The 19,786-nt window shown below is 43.1% G+C and overlaps 1 protein-coding gene across 3 annotated transcripts in view; it reads right to left on the bottom strand.

The window, feature by feature from the left end:
• Positions 1-19,786, bottom strand: part of moto (minamoto) — an 89,944-nt gene that overhangs the window by 5,500 nt on the left and 64,658 nt on the right. For all 3 annotated transcript variants that reach the window (XM_068013248.1, XM_068013249.1, XM_068013250.1), the window contains 2 exons: positions 17,042-17,176; positions 11,639-11,819 (listed from right to left, as the gene is read on the bottom strand). In XM_068013248.1, coding sequence (XP_067869349.1) covers positions 11,639-11,819; positions 17,042-17,176 — 316 coding nt within the window. The remainder of the gene's footprint in view (positions 1-11,638; positions 11,820-17,041; positions 17,177-19,786) is intronic.

Genomic DNA, 19,786 nt, shown 5'->3' with positions numbered 1-19,786 from the left:
CTGTATATAAAAGAGATACATACTGCATGAAAGATTTGTCAGTGAGTCTATCTGAACAATGAAATGATTTAGTGTACACAGTAGTGTAGTGCATTGGTAACATGCGGTCACATTGAGTGATAGGATAAACCGTGCAGATGAGATGTCTCCATGTTCGAAGCTGTCAAGGGAACGTGTGTAGATGCCGAGCAGAGACTAGGCACTTTCCAACATGCAAGCAAAAAAAATAGATTAATCACCAAGATCTTGAAATTACACTGTGCAAAGATTAGTATATAACCCAGGGTTGTATATAACCCAGCTTTTTGCGTGGGGGGGCCACATTACAATTTTTGTCTTACATGGGGGGGTGGGCAGTGAGACAATTTCAGAAAGATAAAGGCAAAAAAATTATCTTACTATTGAACAAAACAACAACAAATATACATTTTTGTGAAGAAGCTTTAAATGAGAAGATTAATTTATTGACTTACTTTCTCATCACTATTTTGGACACTGATTTAGTGAGATACCTGGCATTTGCATGCTTGCACAAGTAGTCAATGTTTGCCCGCACACTTGATGTAGCAATGCAGAGTATTCCGGATAGATGTCATTCTGTCAGGAGTGATCTTGATGACTCTCTCTGTCTCCCCCCTCTCTGTGTCCCCACACCCACCAACCCCCCCCCGTCCCCTCTTCTCTCTCTCTGTCCCCCCTCTCTCTCTGTCCCCCTTTCTTTCTCTGTGCCCCTTTCTCTCTCTCACTCACACTCTTCCCCCTCCCTCTGTCCCCCTTTCTCCCTCTCTGTCCTCCTTTCTCGCTCTCTCTCTCTACCTCTTTCTCTCTGTACCCCTTTTTCTCTCTCTCGACAGTTGCAGAGAGTGGAAACGCTCAGCAGATGGTCAGTTTTTTAAAAAAGATCACAAGTCAGTTTCACAGCGGACAGTTACTGACATCAGGAACAGCGGTTTCTGAAGTTCGGACTGATTCGGCGTTTACCGGCAGGCTTTTAAAAAAAAATCGGATCTGGCTGTAAACCCCTGAATCTGTCTGACGTTACCGATACAGCAGCTGTCAGATGTGAAACTGACTTGCGAACTTTTTAAAAGCTGGTCTGACCATGAGAAATTTTCTCATCTCCAGTCACGGACCCCTGGGGAGGATGAGGAATGGCCAGATGGAAACCTTTGGCGGGCCGGATACTGGCCCGCGGGCCGTATGTTGGACAACCCTGATATAACCTCTGTGCATCACTTTACCTCTCTTTCCTTCTTTAAGATGCTCCTTAAAACCTTCCTCTTTGATCAAGATTTCGGTCACCTGTCCTAATGTCTCCTTATGTGGCTCGGTGACAAATGTTGTTTAACAGCACTCCTGTAAAGTGCTTTGGGATGTTTTACTATGTTAAAGGTGCTACATAAATGCAAGTAGTTGTTAAATAGAATTCAATGTGTTTTAAATTCCTTAGCCTCCATTTTAGCAAATATTAATCTATTTATTTTAAGCAGGTTATAGTCTCTATTAAAATAGACTATGGAAATTTAATTATGAATATATTAAATACTCATATGCTGAACTTCACGTAGTCTAAATTCAAGTAATCACATCATTATTTTTAACCTTTCAGCAAGACACTATCATGTATCAACCTCACAGAGAATCCAAGCTGTCAATGTCTGCCATTAAACTTGCTGACAAAAAAACCCTGCAATATAATGTTATGATCTGGAATGCACTGCCTGAGAGGGTGGTGGAAGCAGATTCAATAACAACTTTCAAAAGGGAATGCGTGTAGGCAAAAAATTTGCAGGGCTATGGGAATCAGACTACTATCTTTCAAAAAGCTGCCACAGGCATGATGGGTCAAATGGTGCTGTATCATTCTACAAGTTCTGTGAACAGAGAGACATTTTAAGAAGATTACAGGGCTATGCTGTTGGGTAGATGTGCAATGGAAACTGAACCTCCAGAACTTTCTGTGACTTGACAATAGGTAGGTGAAGTCCACTGTAGCCAGCTAGTTGTCCTGGACGGACTGTCTGAATGACGATTACATTGGGACCAAAAGTGAGTCGTGTGGCCATGTGGGTGGCAAGAAGTGGGAACGCGATATTCTCGGGCCTCTCCAATTAACAGCCGGCAGATGTGGGAGCCAGCCAGTTAGGAGGCATAGGCAGGAGGAAGTATCGGCTCATGCATGGCTGGAGCCATCTTTAAAAGGCAGCCAGCAGTACTTTTAATGGCAACACTCCCAGAAGGAACAGTGAGAGAGCCCTTGCATCTGCTGAGATAGTGACATGACAGAAAATAGAGCAAGAGTTGCGTCCAGGCTCACTGATGCCTCCCTGGAAGTGCTCCTCCAGGCTGTCCTGTTTCTTTGGGATAGCAGGGGGGGACCAAACAGGCACAGATGGAGACAGCAGAGGAGGTGTGCAGCTTTGGGATTGTTCCATGTACTTGGCTGAGGTGCCCTAAGAGGATCAATGAACTGATGTGTTCTGGCAAGGTAAGTACAATGCATAATAAGCTTGCAGATTTAAATGTGACTAAAGATGACTGTGATTGTAGAGGGGGCTGCCCATCCAGTTTGTGGCAATGCCCAGTCTTCAGCAGTGACTGTCAGATAAATTTACCCTCTCTGTGGAGGACACCAATAAGGCAGAACTGACTCCTGTACAGCCAGTCCTGAATAGCCGCATGTAGGAGTCATCCCTGTGGCTCCATGATGGGAAAGTCCGGCTGCTACCAACATAGGCCGTAGTCTTTGATGGGCAAGCAACAATGGAAATTTATGTGACTGCAGAACAGAGCTCACAATGCGAGGGAAAGTTCAGGAACCAGAGGCAGCATGCCACACAGGGCGATCCTCACGCTTATGGAAGAAGAGATATTGGAACTGGGAGGCATGGAAGCAGGGCAGGCAATGGCCGATGGCGAGCCAGGTGTGCAGCCCCGAGAGAGTGAGTGGCCTAATGGATGGGTGTAATAATCCCTCTGGCGAGCACAGAACATAGTGCTCGTGTCCATCACTGGTCGTATAGAGTTCCAGATGATAAATAATCAGAAGGATGTGTGGAATGCGCATTTCGCTCATCACTCTTCTCTCTCTTGCAGGTCATGGACAAGAGCAGCCAGCTGCTGAGCCTGTGGGACAGCCTCCCTTCTCTGAGGAGAACTCAGAGGGTACATCCTCCACCAGTGCAAATATTCTCATGTCGGTGGGTAGTTGCATGCCACTAGCAATGGGGTCACAATATGGTTAGCACAGCAGAGATGTGCCCGAGCAGCTGACGGAGACAGTGACAGTTGAGGTCACTCATACTTGCAGAACTGTAGGAGGTCCTGCCGATGCTGAGCTTCAGGCTGATGACATGCCTCTGGAATCATCAACAAGGTGGCAGATGCTGCAGCTGCAGCATGAGGTGCGTGAACATCTGGCCGAGCTTCCAGAGGCAATACACACCTATGCTTGACCGACGGAGTCCATCCAGGCCATGAGTGCAGCCATCACTCTGGCATGTGCATGCATGGTATCCTCCATTCAAAGAGTAGCAACCCTCTTGGAGAGCCACATCTAGCAAACCACATAGTGGATGCTGGAAATGCGTACCGACCTGTATGCTGTTGCCTCCTCCATGAGCTCCGTGGAGCAATGGCTGGGGGAGAGAGGGGCAAGTTGTCTGGAGTCATCTCTAGATGCTCGTACTCCTCAGATGAGCAGGGAGGGACGTGTGCCCTGAAAGGGAAAAGAAGCAGTTGCCCGAAGCATTTGGGGCTCATCTCAGAGCAGTCCTTGCGTGCACGACAGCATTTCAGCCCCTCTGACATTGAAACCAACATTTCAGGAAGCTACGATTAGAGGGAGATCCTGTGCCATTGCAGGAGGCACCCGATGTGTCTGGGCCCTCAAGGCCTCAGGCAACCAGAGCTCGACCACCACGGCCATTGAAAGCTACAGAGCAGAAAGGTAAGTAGCCTGCCTCCACCTCAGGTGACAACACAGGGGAGCACCATGTAGGAGCACCTGCAAGTGCATGAGCAAGTCCACCTAGTAGTAATTGGGTTTCAATGGGTTTGATAATGTATTTAGATGCCACCTTGTTGTCTGAATGTAATGAATTTTGATATGCTGCACCAGAGAGAGATTCCTTAAGTTATTTATACATTTGCAAAGGATATGATGGGAAGGAGTACACTGGGTGAGGTCTATGTATTTCTCAGGCCGTGGCCAACTGGTCTAGGGATATGGTAAGGACATTCGAAGAAAGGGCAACAGGGCTATAGAAGGTAGAAAATTTATTTCATTGAATGGGTGTGTAAGGAAGGCTCATGAGAAATGTGACTGTAATAGTGAGTCGAGAACCTCCCTTGCACCTATCTCATTGCGCCTTGCCTGCGCTCCCTCTGGGTCTTCATCGTATTACGCATGGTCACTATCGCCCTTCATATCCTCATCCTCGGAGCAGGCATCATGCTCCAGGATGTCCTCCTTGTTCAAAGTTTCTCCCCACTGTAGCACTAGGTTGTGCAGCACACAGCACACCACAACAACACACAAAACCCTTGCTAGGGCATATTGAAGGGCTCCACCAGATCTATCGAGGCAGCTGAATCACATCTTCAGAAACTCTATGGCCTGCTCGAGTTGTGCCATGGCAGCTGCTGTATCTCTCCTCTGCATCTGTGCTTGGTTTCTGCACAGGTGTCAGTAGCCATCACCCAGTATCCATCCTTGAAGGTGCACGAGGGTCCTGAAAAGGTTGGGCACCTAGGACTGCATTAGCATATAGACGTTGTGACAACTTCCAGAGAATCTTGCTCAGGCCTGAAGGATCCATTTGTGGTGGTCACAGACCAGTTATGAACATACGAATTAGGAGCAGAAGGTGGCCATTCAGCCCATGGAGCCTGCTCCGCCATTCAGTAAGATCATGGCTGATCTGTTTGTGTTTCGAATTCCACACTCCAATCTAGCCCCGACAACCCACATGATTCCATTGCCTAACAAGAATCTATTTACCTCCGCCTTAAAAATATTCAAAGACCCCATCTCCACCACCTTCTGAAGTAGGGAGTTCCAAAGTCGCACAACCCTCACTCAACCTATCTATGCCAGTCTGCAACCTCCTTAAGTCCTCTTCATAACATACCCCCATGCCATCGCTCCCCTCATCTAAGTCATTGATATAAACTGTAAAAAGTTGAGGCCCCAGCACAGACCCCTGTGGGACTCTATTCGTCATCTCCTGCCAATCAGAAAAGGACCCACTTATGCATAGTCTCTGTTTTCTGCTAGCCAGCCAATCTTCTATTCATGCAAATATGTTACCCCTACACCATGAGGTCCTACTTTGCACAATAACCTTTTATGTGACACCTTGTCAAATGCCTTCTGGAAATCCAAGTACAGTACATCAATGGGCTCCCCTTTATCCACAGCGCATGTTACTCCTTCAAAGAACTCCCACAAATTAGTTGAACATGATTTCCTTTTCACAAAACCATGCTGACTATTCCTGATTACCTGGAGTTTTTCTAAGTGCCCAGCTACAACCTCCTCAATGATCAATTCTAACACCTTCCCCGTGACAGACGTCAAGCTAATAGTTAATTGTTTTCTGCCTCCCCCCACTTCTTGAATAGAGGGGTTATATTTTCTACTTTCCAGTCTGATGGTACCTTTCCAGAATCTAGCGAATTTTGAAAAATTAACACCAACCCATCTACTACCTCATTAGCCACCTCTTTTAAGACCCTAGGATGAAGCCCATGCGGACCTGGGGACTTGTCAGCCCACAGCTCCATCAGTTTGGTCAGTACTGCTTCCCTGGTGATTGTAATTTCACCAAATTCCTCTCTTCCCTCCAGCTCCTGATTTATAGCTATTGCCGTAATGTTTTTCGTATCCTCTATAGTGAAGACAGAAGCAAAATTTTTGTTCATTTTATCCACCATTTCCTTATTATCTACTATTAACTCCCCATTCTCACTCTCTAGAGGAGTAACACTCACTTTACTTACTCTTTTACTTTTTAAATACCTGTATCTGTTTTTACATTTCTAATTAGCTTCCTCTCATACTCTAACTTCTTTCTCCTGGTTAACCTTTTAGTCAGTCTCTGCCATTCTTTATATTCTGACCAATTATCTGAACTGCCACTCATCTTTGCGCAATTATATGCTTTTTCCTTACGTTTGATGCTTTCCTTAACTTCTTTAGTTAACCATGGATGGTGGGTCCTCCCCTTAGAATTTTTCTTTATGTAGGAATATACTTATTCTGAGCAATCTGAAATATCCCCTTAAATGTCTGCCACTGCTTCTCTATTGATCTATCTCCAAGCCTAGTAACCCAGTTCACTTCAGCTGGCTCAGCTTTCATGCCCACAAAGTTGCTTTTATTCAAGTTTAAAATACTTGTTCTTAGACCCAATCTTCTCTCTTTCAAACTGGATGTAAAATTCAATCATATTGTAGTCACTGCTACCTACAGGTGCCTTTACTCTGAGGTCACTAATTAATCCTGTCACATTACACAATACCAAGTCTAATATAACCTGCTCTCTGGTTGGTTCCAGAACATGCTGCTCTAAGAAACTATCTTAAAAGCATTCTGTGAACACCTCATCCAGGCTACTATTGCCAAACTGATTTTTCCAGTTTATATGTAGATTAAAATCACCCATGATTATTGCCCTATTATTACAAGCACCCAATATTTCTTCTTGTATGCTTCATCCTACATTGTGATTACTGTTCGGGGGCCTGTAGACCACTCCCACTAATGACTTCTTTCCCCTACTATTCCTCATCTCCACCCAAACCGATTCTACATCCTGATCTCCTGAACCAGGGTCATCTCTAACTATTGCACCAATGCCATTCTTGATTAACAGTGCTACCCGTCCACCGTAACCTAGCTTCCTATTCTTTTTGAATGTCACATACCCCTCATTTTGAGTTGTACATTGTATATTGAGCGAGTATAAGCCTTTCCTGTTGATGAAGGCCGCTGCCTGGTCTGTGGGAGCCTTGATGGCCACATGCTTGCAGTTGATTACAATCTGCACTTGGGGGTATCCAGCGACAGCCCCGAATCCAATAGCCCTCTCAGCCTGACTGGAAGGTGGGAAACAGCATGCATTGGCCAGCCCACCCGAATATGGCATTGATGACCATCTTGATGCAGCGAAGAACCACAGATTGTGTGATCCCACATATCTCCAGAAGATCCCTGTAACATAGAAATTCAGTGCCGGCGGACCTTCAACGCCACAGGCAACAGGTGCCCACCACTTCCCATTGGGTCAATTCCTCCTCCATGATGGCACACAGCTCTGTGACTGCCTCCCTGGAGAGGCAAAGTCTTTGGCAACACTGCTGCTCTGACATTTGCAGAAAGCAAAGCCTCTGACGGTAGACCCTCTCTGGGTAGTAATGGGAAACGAGGAAATGGCAGAGACTTTGAACAAGTATCCTGTATTCATCTTCACATTAGAAGACAAAAAAAATCCCGAGAATAGTAGAAAATCAGGAGGCAAAAAGTAGGGAGGAACTTAAAACGATCACTATTATTGAGAATTTTTTCTCAAAAGTAAAGGGAACACTAGTGGGATTAAAGGCTGACAAGTCCCCTGGATCTGATGGCCTGCATCCAAGGGTGTTAAAGGAAGTGGCTGCAGAGATAGTGGGTGTATTGGTTGTAATCTGGAAAGGTCCCAGCGGATTGGAAAACTGCAAATGTAACACCTCTGTTACGAACATACGAATTAGGAGTGGGAGTAGGTTATTTCAGCCTGTTCCTCCATTCAGCAAGATCATGGCTGATCTGATAGTAACCTCAACTCTACATTCCCGCCTACCCCCGATAACCTTTCACTCCCTTGCTTATCAAGAATCTATCTACCTCTACCGTAAAAATATTCAAAGACTCTGCTTCCACTGCCCTTTGAGGAAAAGACTCATGACCCTGAGAGAAAAAAATTCACCTCATCTCTGTCTTAAATGGGTGACCCCTTATTTTTAAACAGTGACTCCTAGTTTTAAATTCTCCCACAAGAGGAAACATCCTTTCCACATCCACACTGTCTAGAACCCTCAGGATCTTATATATTTAAATCAAGTTGCCTCTTAGTCTTCTGAACTCCAGCCGATACAAGCCTAGCCTTTCCAACCTTTCGTCGTAAGACAACCTGCCCATTCCAGGTATTAGTCTAGTAAACCTACTCTGAACTGCTTCCAATGCATTTACATCCTTCCTTAAATAAGGAGACCAATACTGTACACAGTACTCCAGATGTGATCTCACCAATGCTCTGTATAATCTCCCTACTTTATTATTCAATTCCCCTTGCAATAAATGACAACATTCTATGAGTTTTCCTAATTACTTGCTGAACCTGCATACTAACCTTTTGCGATTCATGCTCTAGGACACCCAGATCCCTCTGCATCTCAGAGCTCTGCAATCTCACACCATTTAGATAATATGCTTCTTTTTTATTCTTCCTGCCAAAATGGACAATTTCACATTTCCCACATTATACTCCATTTGCCAGATCTTTGCCCACTCACTTAAACTATCTATATCCCTTTGTAGCCTCCTTATGTCCTCTTCACAATGCATTTTCCTACCTATCTTTGTGTCATTAGCAAATTTAGCAATCATACCTTCGGTCCCTACATCCAAGTCATTTATATAAATTGTAAAAAGTCGAGGCCCCAGCACCAATGCCTGTGGCACACCACTCGTTACATCCTGCCAACCAGAAAATGACCCATTTATGCCGACTCTCTGTTTCCTGTTGGCTAGCCAATCTTCTATCCATGCCAACATGTTAACCCCTACACCATGAGCTTTTATTTTTCACAATAACCTTTGATGTGGCACCTTATCAAATGCCTTCTGGAAATCTAAGTATAGTATATCCACCGGTTCCCCTTTAGCCACAGCACGTTACTTCTTCAAAGAACTCCAATAAATTGGTTAAACATGATTTCCCTTTCACAAAACTATGTCGACTCTGCCTGATTATCTTGAACTTTTCTAAGTTCCCTGTTATAACGTCTTTAATACCTTCTAACATTTTCCCTATGACAGATATTAAGCTAACAGGCCTGTAGTTTCCTGCTTTTGGTCTCCCTCCCTTTCTGAATAAAGGAGTTACATTCGTTATTTTCCAATCTAATGGCAACTTCCCCAAATTCCCCAGACTCACTTTCTAAGGGACCAACACTCACTTTGTTAACTCTTTTCTTTTTTAAATATCTATAGAAACTCTTACTATCTGTTTTTATATTTCTAGCTAGCTTTCTCTTGTACTCTAGTTTTCCCTACTTATTAATCTTTTAGTCATGCTTTGCTGTTTTTTTATATTCTATCCAATCTTCTGACCTGCCACCCATCTTTGTGCAATTACATGCTTTTTCTTTAAGTTTGATACTATCTTTAACTTTTTTAGTAAACCCTTGGAATTGTTCTTTCTATGGAATGTATCTACTCTGTATATTCTGAAATATCCCCTTAAATATTTGTCACTGCATCTCTATTGACCTATCCCTTAACCTAGTTTGCCAGTTCACTTTAGTTAGCTCTGCTTTCATGTCCTCATAATTGCTCTTATTTAAGTTTGAAATATTGGTCTTAAATCCACTCTTCTCTCCATCAAACTTAATGTAAAATTCAATTATGATCGCTGCTGCCTGGGAACGCCTTCATTATGAGGTCATTAATTAATCCTATCTCGTTGCACAATACCAGGTCTAGTATAAGAGCAAAATACTGCGGATGCTGGAAATCTGAAATAAAAACAAGAAATGCTGGAACCACTCAGCAGGTCTGGCAGCATCTGTGAAAAGAGAAGCAGAGTTAACGTTTCGGGTCACTGACTCGAAACGTTAACTCTGCTTCTCTTTTCACAGATGCTGCCAGACCTGCTGAGTGGTTCCAGCATTTCTTGTTTTTATACCAGGTCTAGTATGTTCGTATGTAGAATGCTACGGTAAAGGGACCTGGGTGTTTTTGTACATGAATCACAAACGAAGAGAGTAGGAGGACATGTCAGGAGCAGAACCAGGCATACCTAAAAATGAGGTGACAACTTGATGAAGCTACAACACAGGACTACATGCATGCCAAACAGTGAAAGCTGCATGTGATAAGACAGAGCCAAGCGATCCCACAACCAACAGATCAGATCTAAGCTCTGCAGTCCTGCCACATCCAGTTGTGAATGGTGGTGGACAATTAAACAACTGAAAATGTTAGCGTAGTGGTTATGTTAGTGGACTAATAATCTAGAGACCCGGATGTAAGATCTGGAGACATGAGTTCAAAACCCACTACAGCAGCTGAAGGAATTTAAATTCAGTTAACTAAATAAATCTGGAATAAAAAGCTTGCATCTGCAAAGGTGACCATGAAAGCACCAGATTATCATAAATTAAAAAACGCTCTGGTTCAGTAATGCCCTTTAAGGGTTGGGGTGGTGTGGTGGTAATGCCACTGGACTAGTAAGCCAGAGCCTAGGCTAATGCTCTGGGGACATGGGTTTGAATCCCACCGTGTAGATGGTGAATTTTGGGGCGGCGCAGTGGTTAGCACCGCAGCCTCACAGCTCCAGCGACCCGGGTTCTGTTCTGGGTGCTGCCTGTATGGAGTTTGCAAGTTCTGCTTGTGACTGTGTGGGTTTCTGCTTGGGTGCTCCAGTTTCCTCCCACAGCCAAAGGCTTGCAGGTTGATAAATAAATTGGCCATTGTAAATTGGCCTTAGTGTAGGTAGGTGGTAGGAGAATGGTAGGGAATATGGGATTAATGTAGGATTAGTATAGATGGGTAATTGTTGGTCGGCACAGACTTGGTGGGCCGAAGGGCCTGTTTCGGTGCTGTATCTCTCTATGACTATGACTCTAACTAACAGGAGGAGGAGGCTCCACAAATATCCCCATCCTCAATGAAAGGGGAGCCCAGCACATCAGTGCAAAGGACAAGGCTGAAGCATGTACAACCATCTTCAGCCAGAAGTGCCGAGTGGATGATCCATCTCAGCCTCCTCCTGAGGCCCCAGCATCACAGATGCCAGTCTTCAGCCAATTCGATTCACTCCACATCTTATCAAAAAATGGCTACTGGAGAAAGCAAAGGCTATGGGCCTTGGAAACATTCTGGCAATAGTACTGAAGACGTGTGCTGCAGAACTGGCCGCACCCTTAGCCAAGCTGTTCCAGTACAGCTCCAACACTGGCATCTATCCAACAATGTGGAAAACTGCCCAGGTTATGTCCTGTACACAAAAGTTGTCTAAGTATGTTAAGTTGTTTAAAGTCCACGAAAAAGCAAATAAAACCTCTAATGGCATGAATAAAAATTATCTCTTTAATGTTGAGAGGAAACTCCTGTCAAAAGTAAGCAGTACCAACCAATGAATCCATTGATCATTCGGATGATTAGGATTATATTATTGCCATACTGATAACTGGTTCTCCAGAGGGCCTTCCACACACAAATAGTGTAGTCGTACATAATTGTACAGTGAGTAACTGAAGTTCACTGCATTGAGTTCTCTGTGCAATGATAAATTACCCCATTCCCATGTATGACCAACAGATAAACACTAAATCCTCACATTATATAAACTGGGTAAATTTATGATGTTACCTCGGTCATCTTGGTATCTTGGTGCTCCCTGCCTTTGTCGATTAGCTGCATTTACTATTTCATCTTTCCTACGAGCTTGTGTAATGTGGATGGCTTCCAGATGTCGATCAAGAGCTGTAGAAATATTAGCATGAAGAGGAGAACTGCGAAGGCGTTCCATTTTTCCAAGCAATGTCACAACCTGTTAATACAAGAGTTATGCAGTTCATGCATCTATTAATCTAGTAGTAAAAATATGCTATTACTTTATTGGTACAGTTTTGCAAATTGCTACTTAAATAGAACTGTAAATTATCAGGAGTTGATCCTGCTTGCACATTGATCTATGCCTACATTTATATTATTGAATCCACAGTCACACTTGGGGACTGGTAAAATATATTTGTGATAATTTCCAGTTAATGAAAGTTTGCAAAATTTCACATGAGTTTTTTTACACAATATGCAATATAATGGGTGTGCAAATTTTAAAAGAAATGTAGATTTCCTTTTATTGATAATTCAATTTCTACAGAACAAAGGAACCACAGTACTGAAAAATGTTTATATCAAAATGACTAATAAGTGACAGTAAATAGAAACAAGATAGTGGTTTCAATCAGTTAAAAATGCTGACATTGAGAGATGGCTTGCTAATGTCTATATGCTATGGATAGGACAAGCAGTGTGAAATGAATTTATGCAAATTCTCTACATAACCAGCTCTTAATCTCAGACAAGGTGTTTGAAGAAATGCCAAGGTGACAACCAAATCTTGGTTCCCAACTAAAATAAGGTTTGATTTATTCACAACAGATTGGTCACAAAAGAGGCAATATTCCTTATCTTATGGCAATTTACTACATTCATAACCATGCACTTGCTCATTTACTGAATTCACACAAACTACCCTCTGATAAGGTTATATAGCACATCACACAGATGCTGCACACTTTGAATGGCTTATATTAGAAACCCCGCCCCAGCACTCATGTACAAAACCAGAAAATTGTTCTGTTTATCTGGTGTTGTGGAACTGACAAACCTGGCAACGTTTCAGAATAAACCATCAGTTACCATTTAAATACAGATGAAAATTATATGGTGTGCAATGCCAAGGAACTCACCTCCTGCTGAATGGGAGGTTGCAAGTTGCCAGAAATCAATGGTTGCTATCACTTTCACAGCCACAGCTAGAGTTGTTGGAATGACTGATAACCCCTTTAAATTAGTTTCCAGCATTCTGACAAAGCCTTCTTGAGAACCAGAACTTACAGAGACTTCTGCTTTGATAGGACTGCATATGATACATAAGATATCTATAGCCTCTCCTGGGTGACCTAATGTGTACATGAACCTGCATCTCATCTTAGTTTTCCAATATGAAAGCCAAATGCTGTGTATATGATGCAATAAAATCAATATGTTGTGAAAATGAGAACTTTGGGTCTAGGTTGACAGCTTTGCTGGGAGAATAAAAAATTGGTTTATATCCTTATGATCGGCATTAATCCATTCATGGGCAGTGATGAAGATAACAATGAAGGCTGAAAAACCCTCCAGAATGGAAAATAGGGGAAAGCCACGTCGGGATGGCTCCGCAATGCATTCCCGCCACCGGGGAGGTTTCCCATGGCGGGTGGGAATGTGGACTGGCTACCCGCATCACTGAGGCGGGCAGCCAATTTAAATAATAACAGTCCCAATTAAGGACAGCTGCCCGCCCCCAAGAGCTGCTGGCCAATCAGAGGGTTAGAAGCTCAGCAACGCTACCAGGAGCGGAGGCCACTCTTGGGGCTGCACCTGGAGGAGATGGGTGCAGCGATGGACGGTGCCCTCACAGCCAGCTGTCTGAGGGGCGTCGAGACCAGTGAGACAGGCCCTGACGAAGGGTAGGGGAGGGGGGAGGTTGGTGAGGGCAGGCGGTACAGCAGCCAAGGGCATGGCCATTGCTGCTGGAGGAGCCCCTCCATGGGCCTAACAGTGCCCAAAAAGGAGGCCTCCCCCCACTCCACCTTGCAGCCTGCTGGGAGGCCAATAGGTTTTACCTGGCAGTCTTCCATGCGGAGGCAGGTAGAGCCTCTTAATTGGCCACTTAAGTGACTCAACTGGCCTCTGGGAGGGGGGCTGTCTTTCACCTTCTCCGCCACTGGGAAGATGTCATAGTGGTGGGAAAGCAATGGGCACGCCACCCCCTGCCTTCTTGTGCCATTTTATGGACTCCCCCTGCCTCCCTGCTCATCCACAGAGGCTGGTAAAATCCAGCCCAAACAGTGGAAGAGCTGTGATGAAAGTATAAATTAGAATGGATGAATTCAATGTCAAATCAGGTAAGTAAGAAAAGAAAGAGAAAACTTGATTAAGAGAAAGAAAAAAAGACAGAAAGAAAAAATAAAAAAAGTTTTAAAATTATACATTTGACATTTTTAAAATCCCCAATAAGTAATACCTGAAAGAATGAGACTTCACATTTGTAACAACTCAACTTCAGTGCCATAAGTTGGTTGACAGTATTTCATAACTATCACATTGTTAAAAGGGTATTTAAATTTGTGATGACAGAACTTAACTTTTCTGTGGCAAATTTAGCTCAAATACAGCAACTTTGTGAAATTCAATGCATGCAATGGCGAGGCAGATTTTTTTTTCGAAACTAACGGTAGAGAGGCAAAACTCAGACAACAACTTTTGGAATTTCCAATTAACTGCGCACTTGCTGAATTTGCTGTACCATTTAGGTATAAATAATGGCAAGCCACGATGAGCCTCAATGTTACTTTGACAGAAAAATCTGGCCCACTATTTTCTCTTACTTTTTTTTTTACTTACATTAAATCTTCCCCACCTTGATTTATTTTTAGTTTTCCGTGAATCTGATACTTTATTCTCTTCCTCTACTGTGAAGACCGATGCAAAGTAATTATTTAGCAAGTCTTCCATTTTCTTATTTTCAATTACAGTATCTTCTGTGTGTGTCTTTAAGCGGCCCACATTACTCCCTCTTTCTCTTAATATACTTGGCTTTCTCCGTATTTCCTAATTTCAAAATGCTGGTGGAATATATCAATACAAGTTTCCAAAGCATGCTACAGATCACTAGGTGTGAGGTTCTAGAGGCCCATGGGAGTGGCAGTGGCTCAAGGGGAGTGGCACATGCTGCTCTCTCTCAGGATGAGAGCTTGTCTGCTCGCACAACCTAATAAACCGGTGCCTGCCATGAAGCATGAAAGGCAACTAAGCCAGGCTATCCAGAACGAGCCAAGAGATTAGTCTTTAGCAGGCGCCTCAAGGTCCTGAGCTGCTGGAGGTTGTCGACTACAAGCATATCAAGGACCCTATCTGACCATTAGCAGACCTCCACCAGCACTGTGAACAATACCTCGTAGAAGCAGATTAGGTAAAGGAACACTTAAGAAGCTCAAAATGGGGTAACACTGCGATGAAATTATTCTGTAATGCCAGTCTGTGAAGGCATTAAAAATAATAGCTCAACGATGCAAGTTTGTCAGTCCAACAGGTTCTACTGAGTTATTCAACCAACAATGGCAGGCCGATTGTATAATGGTCAGAGTCTGGTGATTCTTGCTATGTGCAGGGTTGAAGGACTGGTGTTGAAAGACAGTTAATGCAGAGGTGATGTGACGTTTTTGATTGTTCTTTACCTCGAAGTAAGGGTCTATGAGCTGCTGCGCAACAGTCCTGGATGCTTTTAATACAGATCTTGCTGCAGGTTACCCTGCATCATCTTCTTCCTTCAACAATGACTCCTGCTCAGCTGCTGCTGGCTCAATGTCTTGTGTCCACTGCAAGGTGAGATTATGCAGGATACAGTAGTCCACAAATGGGAGATGAGATGGGCCAGAACTGGAGGAAATTCTCAAGCATTTGTTGCTGTTCAGCATACCAATAGCTTGCTCAATTACTGCCATAATACTCCAATGTTATCATGGGTGTTGGATGGGTGTTGTAACCCATCCCCTCTGCCTACAAAGGGTAGGCCTTGTCCTCTAATAGTCGTCCTTGGAATTGCTGGTCTTGGTCAAAAAATTTGAAATTGTTGGCCTGATGTAGGATGAATATATTATGCCTGCTACCAGAGTACCATGTACACTCCAGCATACTTTGTAGATGATGGTCACATGCCAGCGGCACACTGAGAGAGTAGCATTCTTTCCAGTTCATAAAAGGTCCTGGCTCATGTACTGCTACATGAGTCAGTCAATAGGAACCTGAATTCGTGGGAACCTGGCAATTGCTGCAAATCCTGTTGTTCTGTCATACTGACTGGTGGCATCTATGGGGAACTACTGGCTTACCATAGCGAACAGGGAATCTGTCACTTGTTTTATGCAGGTCTTTGCAGCTGTCTGGCTAACATGTGCCATGAACTTCGCTGCAGCCTGAAGGATCCTGAAGCAAAAAAATTGAAGGCAACCATCACTTTGATTGCTACTGGCAGAGTGACCAGATGGCACAGAAGGCCACAGCTTCTGCTGCAGGAGGCCTGCTACTTTTCGCCAGGAGAACCTGAGCCTCCTTAAATATGACTCACTGATGAGCTGTCGGTAACTGATTCTGGGTATAATCAGTACCAAAGCTGCAAATGCTTCCATACCACTCAATGAAGAATTTCAACAGATGTATTCACCACTTTTGTCTGCAGGTGTTTAACTGCCAATTTTGGCTTTTACCACCAAGGATTATTGGGCACTCCCACCACCAAAATAGCATCGGGGTCCTATTCACGTCATCGGAGCCCGATTTGCGTAAGATTATTAGCTTATTGCTGTATTCTGGTGGCTGTCTAAGCTGACTAATATGAGCAACCAGGAAAATGGTGCTGGTAGCACCACCGACAGAAACAAGGTGATAACTATTTCCCTGCGACTTTCGGGAATGCTATTGCCCCACTTCTGCCAGTCAGAAGGCCTCAAAATGCACCGCATTGTTTAAGCAGGACAGTGTTTTTTTCCTGCATTTGTCTGTGCTACCTGACTTTGGAGGGCACGTTGTCAAAATGTCCCATTCCTAGCACTGACAACCCTTACCTTAAAGGGAGAAAAACAATCAGGAGTTAAAATAAATGATTTATTTTTATTCTAATAGTTATTCACTATTACTATTCTTCTATTCTCCTGGTTAGTTCAACTCTGAATTAATTAGTTTGTTACTATTTTGTTAGCAAATAGCTCTAAAGTTACTAACTGCCAAACTACAAAACCTTCCAACCGTTAAGGAACGGTACAATAACCATATTTACAATATAATGTGTATATAAATAACAGTAGATTCTGCAACAACTATGGCTGATTACTGATGATAAAGTCTACTTCTATCTATCCGTAACTATATTTTGAAAAGCATAACAAAAGGCTTATGGAATATGGTCAATTAGCCAATCTACCAGATGTAATTGAAACATACTCTTGCTTGTTCACGCAGTTGATCAACAATCAGACGATCAACCCGAGAAGGGTTTGATGGTAGCCTGGGAATAGGTGTATTATTTGAACTGGTCACTCTCTTTCCTGGGTAGTTCCGGGCAAGTGCTGCTTCAGTCTTAAGAGGGGAGAAGGGGAAAATGGTCATTATCAATAATTAATATGACAAGATTAAACTTCAAAGACAAAATCATTTTTAGCTGATAATTTGGCAAAAGGGTTTACTGACGTGTCTACCCTGAAAGCATCTGCCCTGCTACCCACGCATAATGACAGTGGCACAACTTAAAAATATGAGCACAGAAATAAAAAAATTATGCTCATCAAGTTTGTTCTTTCAAAGATTATGTAAAATTTGGGATATTATGGGCTCCATACAGCTGGTGTGGGAAATTATGAAATATCACACTAGTTCATTCAGGAGTGTTTTTCTGAGCTTGGGGCTGAGGCTTGTTGTTGGAGCAAAATAAAGTGAGCTTCAATCTGGCTGTGCTGGCAGTGTATCCCTGAAATGGGAAAAATGCCATTCGACAGCACTAAAATCCCTCACCTTGACCAGGACAAATTCTTTAAAAATGAAAAAAAAAGCAGAAATATGGAGGGGAAATGAATAATTCAGGATGTTCAATGCAAAAGAGATGTGCTCATTGTCAAAAATTAGGCTTCAATGCTGAATCAAACAACAAACATCCTTTAGGGAAGGATATCTGCCGTCCTTGTCTGGTTTGGCCTACATGTGACTCCAGACCCACAGCAATGTGGTTGACTCTTAACTGCCCTCTGCAACGGCCTAGTAAGCCACTCTGTAATCAAGGGCAATAGGAACGGGCAACAAATGCTAGCCTTGCCAGTGACGCCTACATCCCATGAAGGAATATAAAAACTAGCTTTAAGAAATACTGAAAAATGTTTCCCTGTATTATGCCTATTTTATATAGGCAAGCAGTAATCTACAACTTGTAGATTATTCAGAACTTGTAAAATTCGGCAGGGACACTGAATTACAAAATTAATATAAAATAATTTGGATTACACATTTGTGCAACTTTTTGTGCTCTTTATTCCATCCCAAGAATGTCTATTCGAAAATCAGGCACAGTGGGAATTGAGCACAAGGTCAGGGACCCAATTTTCTGGCCTGCACCAATATGCTTTCCGTTATGGATGGAGCCTACGAAAATTGGATTCCTGTTCGTCTGTGATTACAAAATAGAGGTAATAAAACAAACAAGGACTAATTTTACTTATGCTGCAAATCATTAAGCAGCATTATTAAAACCCATTAATCAGAATAAAAATACATTAAAGCATAGTGGGTATACTACATGGGTAAAAGGATGAAACAGAGTATCTTTAAGAAAATATGTCAAAACAGTGCACGCAAAACACCCGACAGTGACAGATATGCACTATACAGTGCTTAAAAGTTATTTAAATACTGCAATTAAGGGAAATGGAAATGTGGTACAATTTGAGGAGAAATCTGCTGATTCACATCAAACATAAAAATCCACCTCATTGATGCTGTAAGACAAAAGATGGCAATAGAAAAAATGAAAATCCATTGGGAAGCATATTTATAAATGTGCAAGAAGTTTGTATTTTTCAAAAATAATGCTTAAATACAGCAATATTTAAAGTCGTTGATGCATTTGTCCCCTTGTTTAGCATGCAGCTACTGGGTAAAAGCCAATGCTATGACACTATGCAACACATTTCACTATTCCTGTGCTCGTGATACTGAATCTCCTGAGTGAAGGACTGCATATTTAATCAAGCCCACCAATCTTCCATCTATTTAAACAGCCAGAAATTTGGATGGACTTTCTAGTTGGCATATAATCCTCCCTGTCTGATTTTCCTCTATTTGTTACATCTGGTGATCCAATATACCCTGGCACAATAATAGCAAAAATCTCTGCCCATAAATAGAAAATTGCTGTTAATATCCATAAACTGAAGAGGTGTGCAGATTACAACCCGAGTGTGGAGATTCGAGTTTGGCGAGTGTTGAGTTCGGTGAAGGAGGCAGAGGTGTTCCATTTTTCTTTTTTCCCCCACTTTTTTAACCCTTCAGTATTTGGTTCTTGCTTCGGTGCAGTGGAAGGAGCTGTTTGGTGAGTACCTGGTAAGCTATTCTACTTATAATAAATAGTCTGTAAAATTAAGGAATGGCAGGGCAGCTCTGCTGAGTGAAATGTACAGCCTGTGCATGTGGGAAGTCATGGACACACCATGTATCCTAGACAAACACATCTGCAAAAAGTGTCACGGCTGCAGAAGCTTGAGCTCCGGGTTTTGGAACTTGGGTGGCATCTGGAGTCACTGTTGTGCGTCCGCGAAGCGGAGGACTATGTGAATAGCACATTTAGGGAGGTGGTCACATCACAGATTAGGATCATGCAGGCAGATAGGGAATGGATGACCACCAAGCAGTCTAAAAGAACCAGGCAGCTAGTGCAGGAGTCCCCTGATATGATCTCTCTCACTAATCAGTTTTCCATTTTGGATATTGGTGAGGGTGATGGTTCCTCAGAGGAGTGCAGTTAGAGCCGAGTTTGTGGCATCACAGGTGGCTCAGCTGCACAGGAGAGGAGGAAGAGAAGTGGAAGTGCAGTAGTGATAGGAGATTCATTAGTTAGAGGAACAGACAGGCGTTTCTGCGGCATTAAACGTGACTCCAGGATGGTGTGTTGCCTCCCTGGTGCCAGGGTCAGGATATCACAGA

Source organism: Heterodontus francisci, chromosome 33, assembly GCF_036365525.1.
Source record: "Heterodontus francisci isolate sHetFra1 chromosome 33, sHetFra1.hap1, whole genome shotgun sequence".
In the NCBI taxonomy this organism is placed as follows: Eukaryota; Metazoa; Chordata; class Chondrichthyes; order Heterodontiformes; family Heterodontidae; genus Heterodontus; species Heterodontus francisci.
Note: the sequence above shows the minus strand (reverse complement) of the source record. Positions and strands in the feature narration are given on the sequence as shown.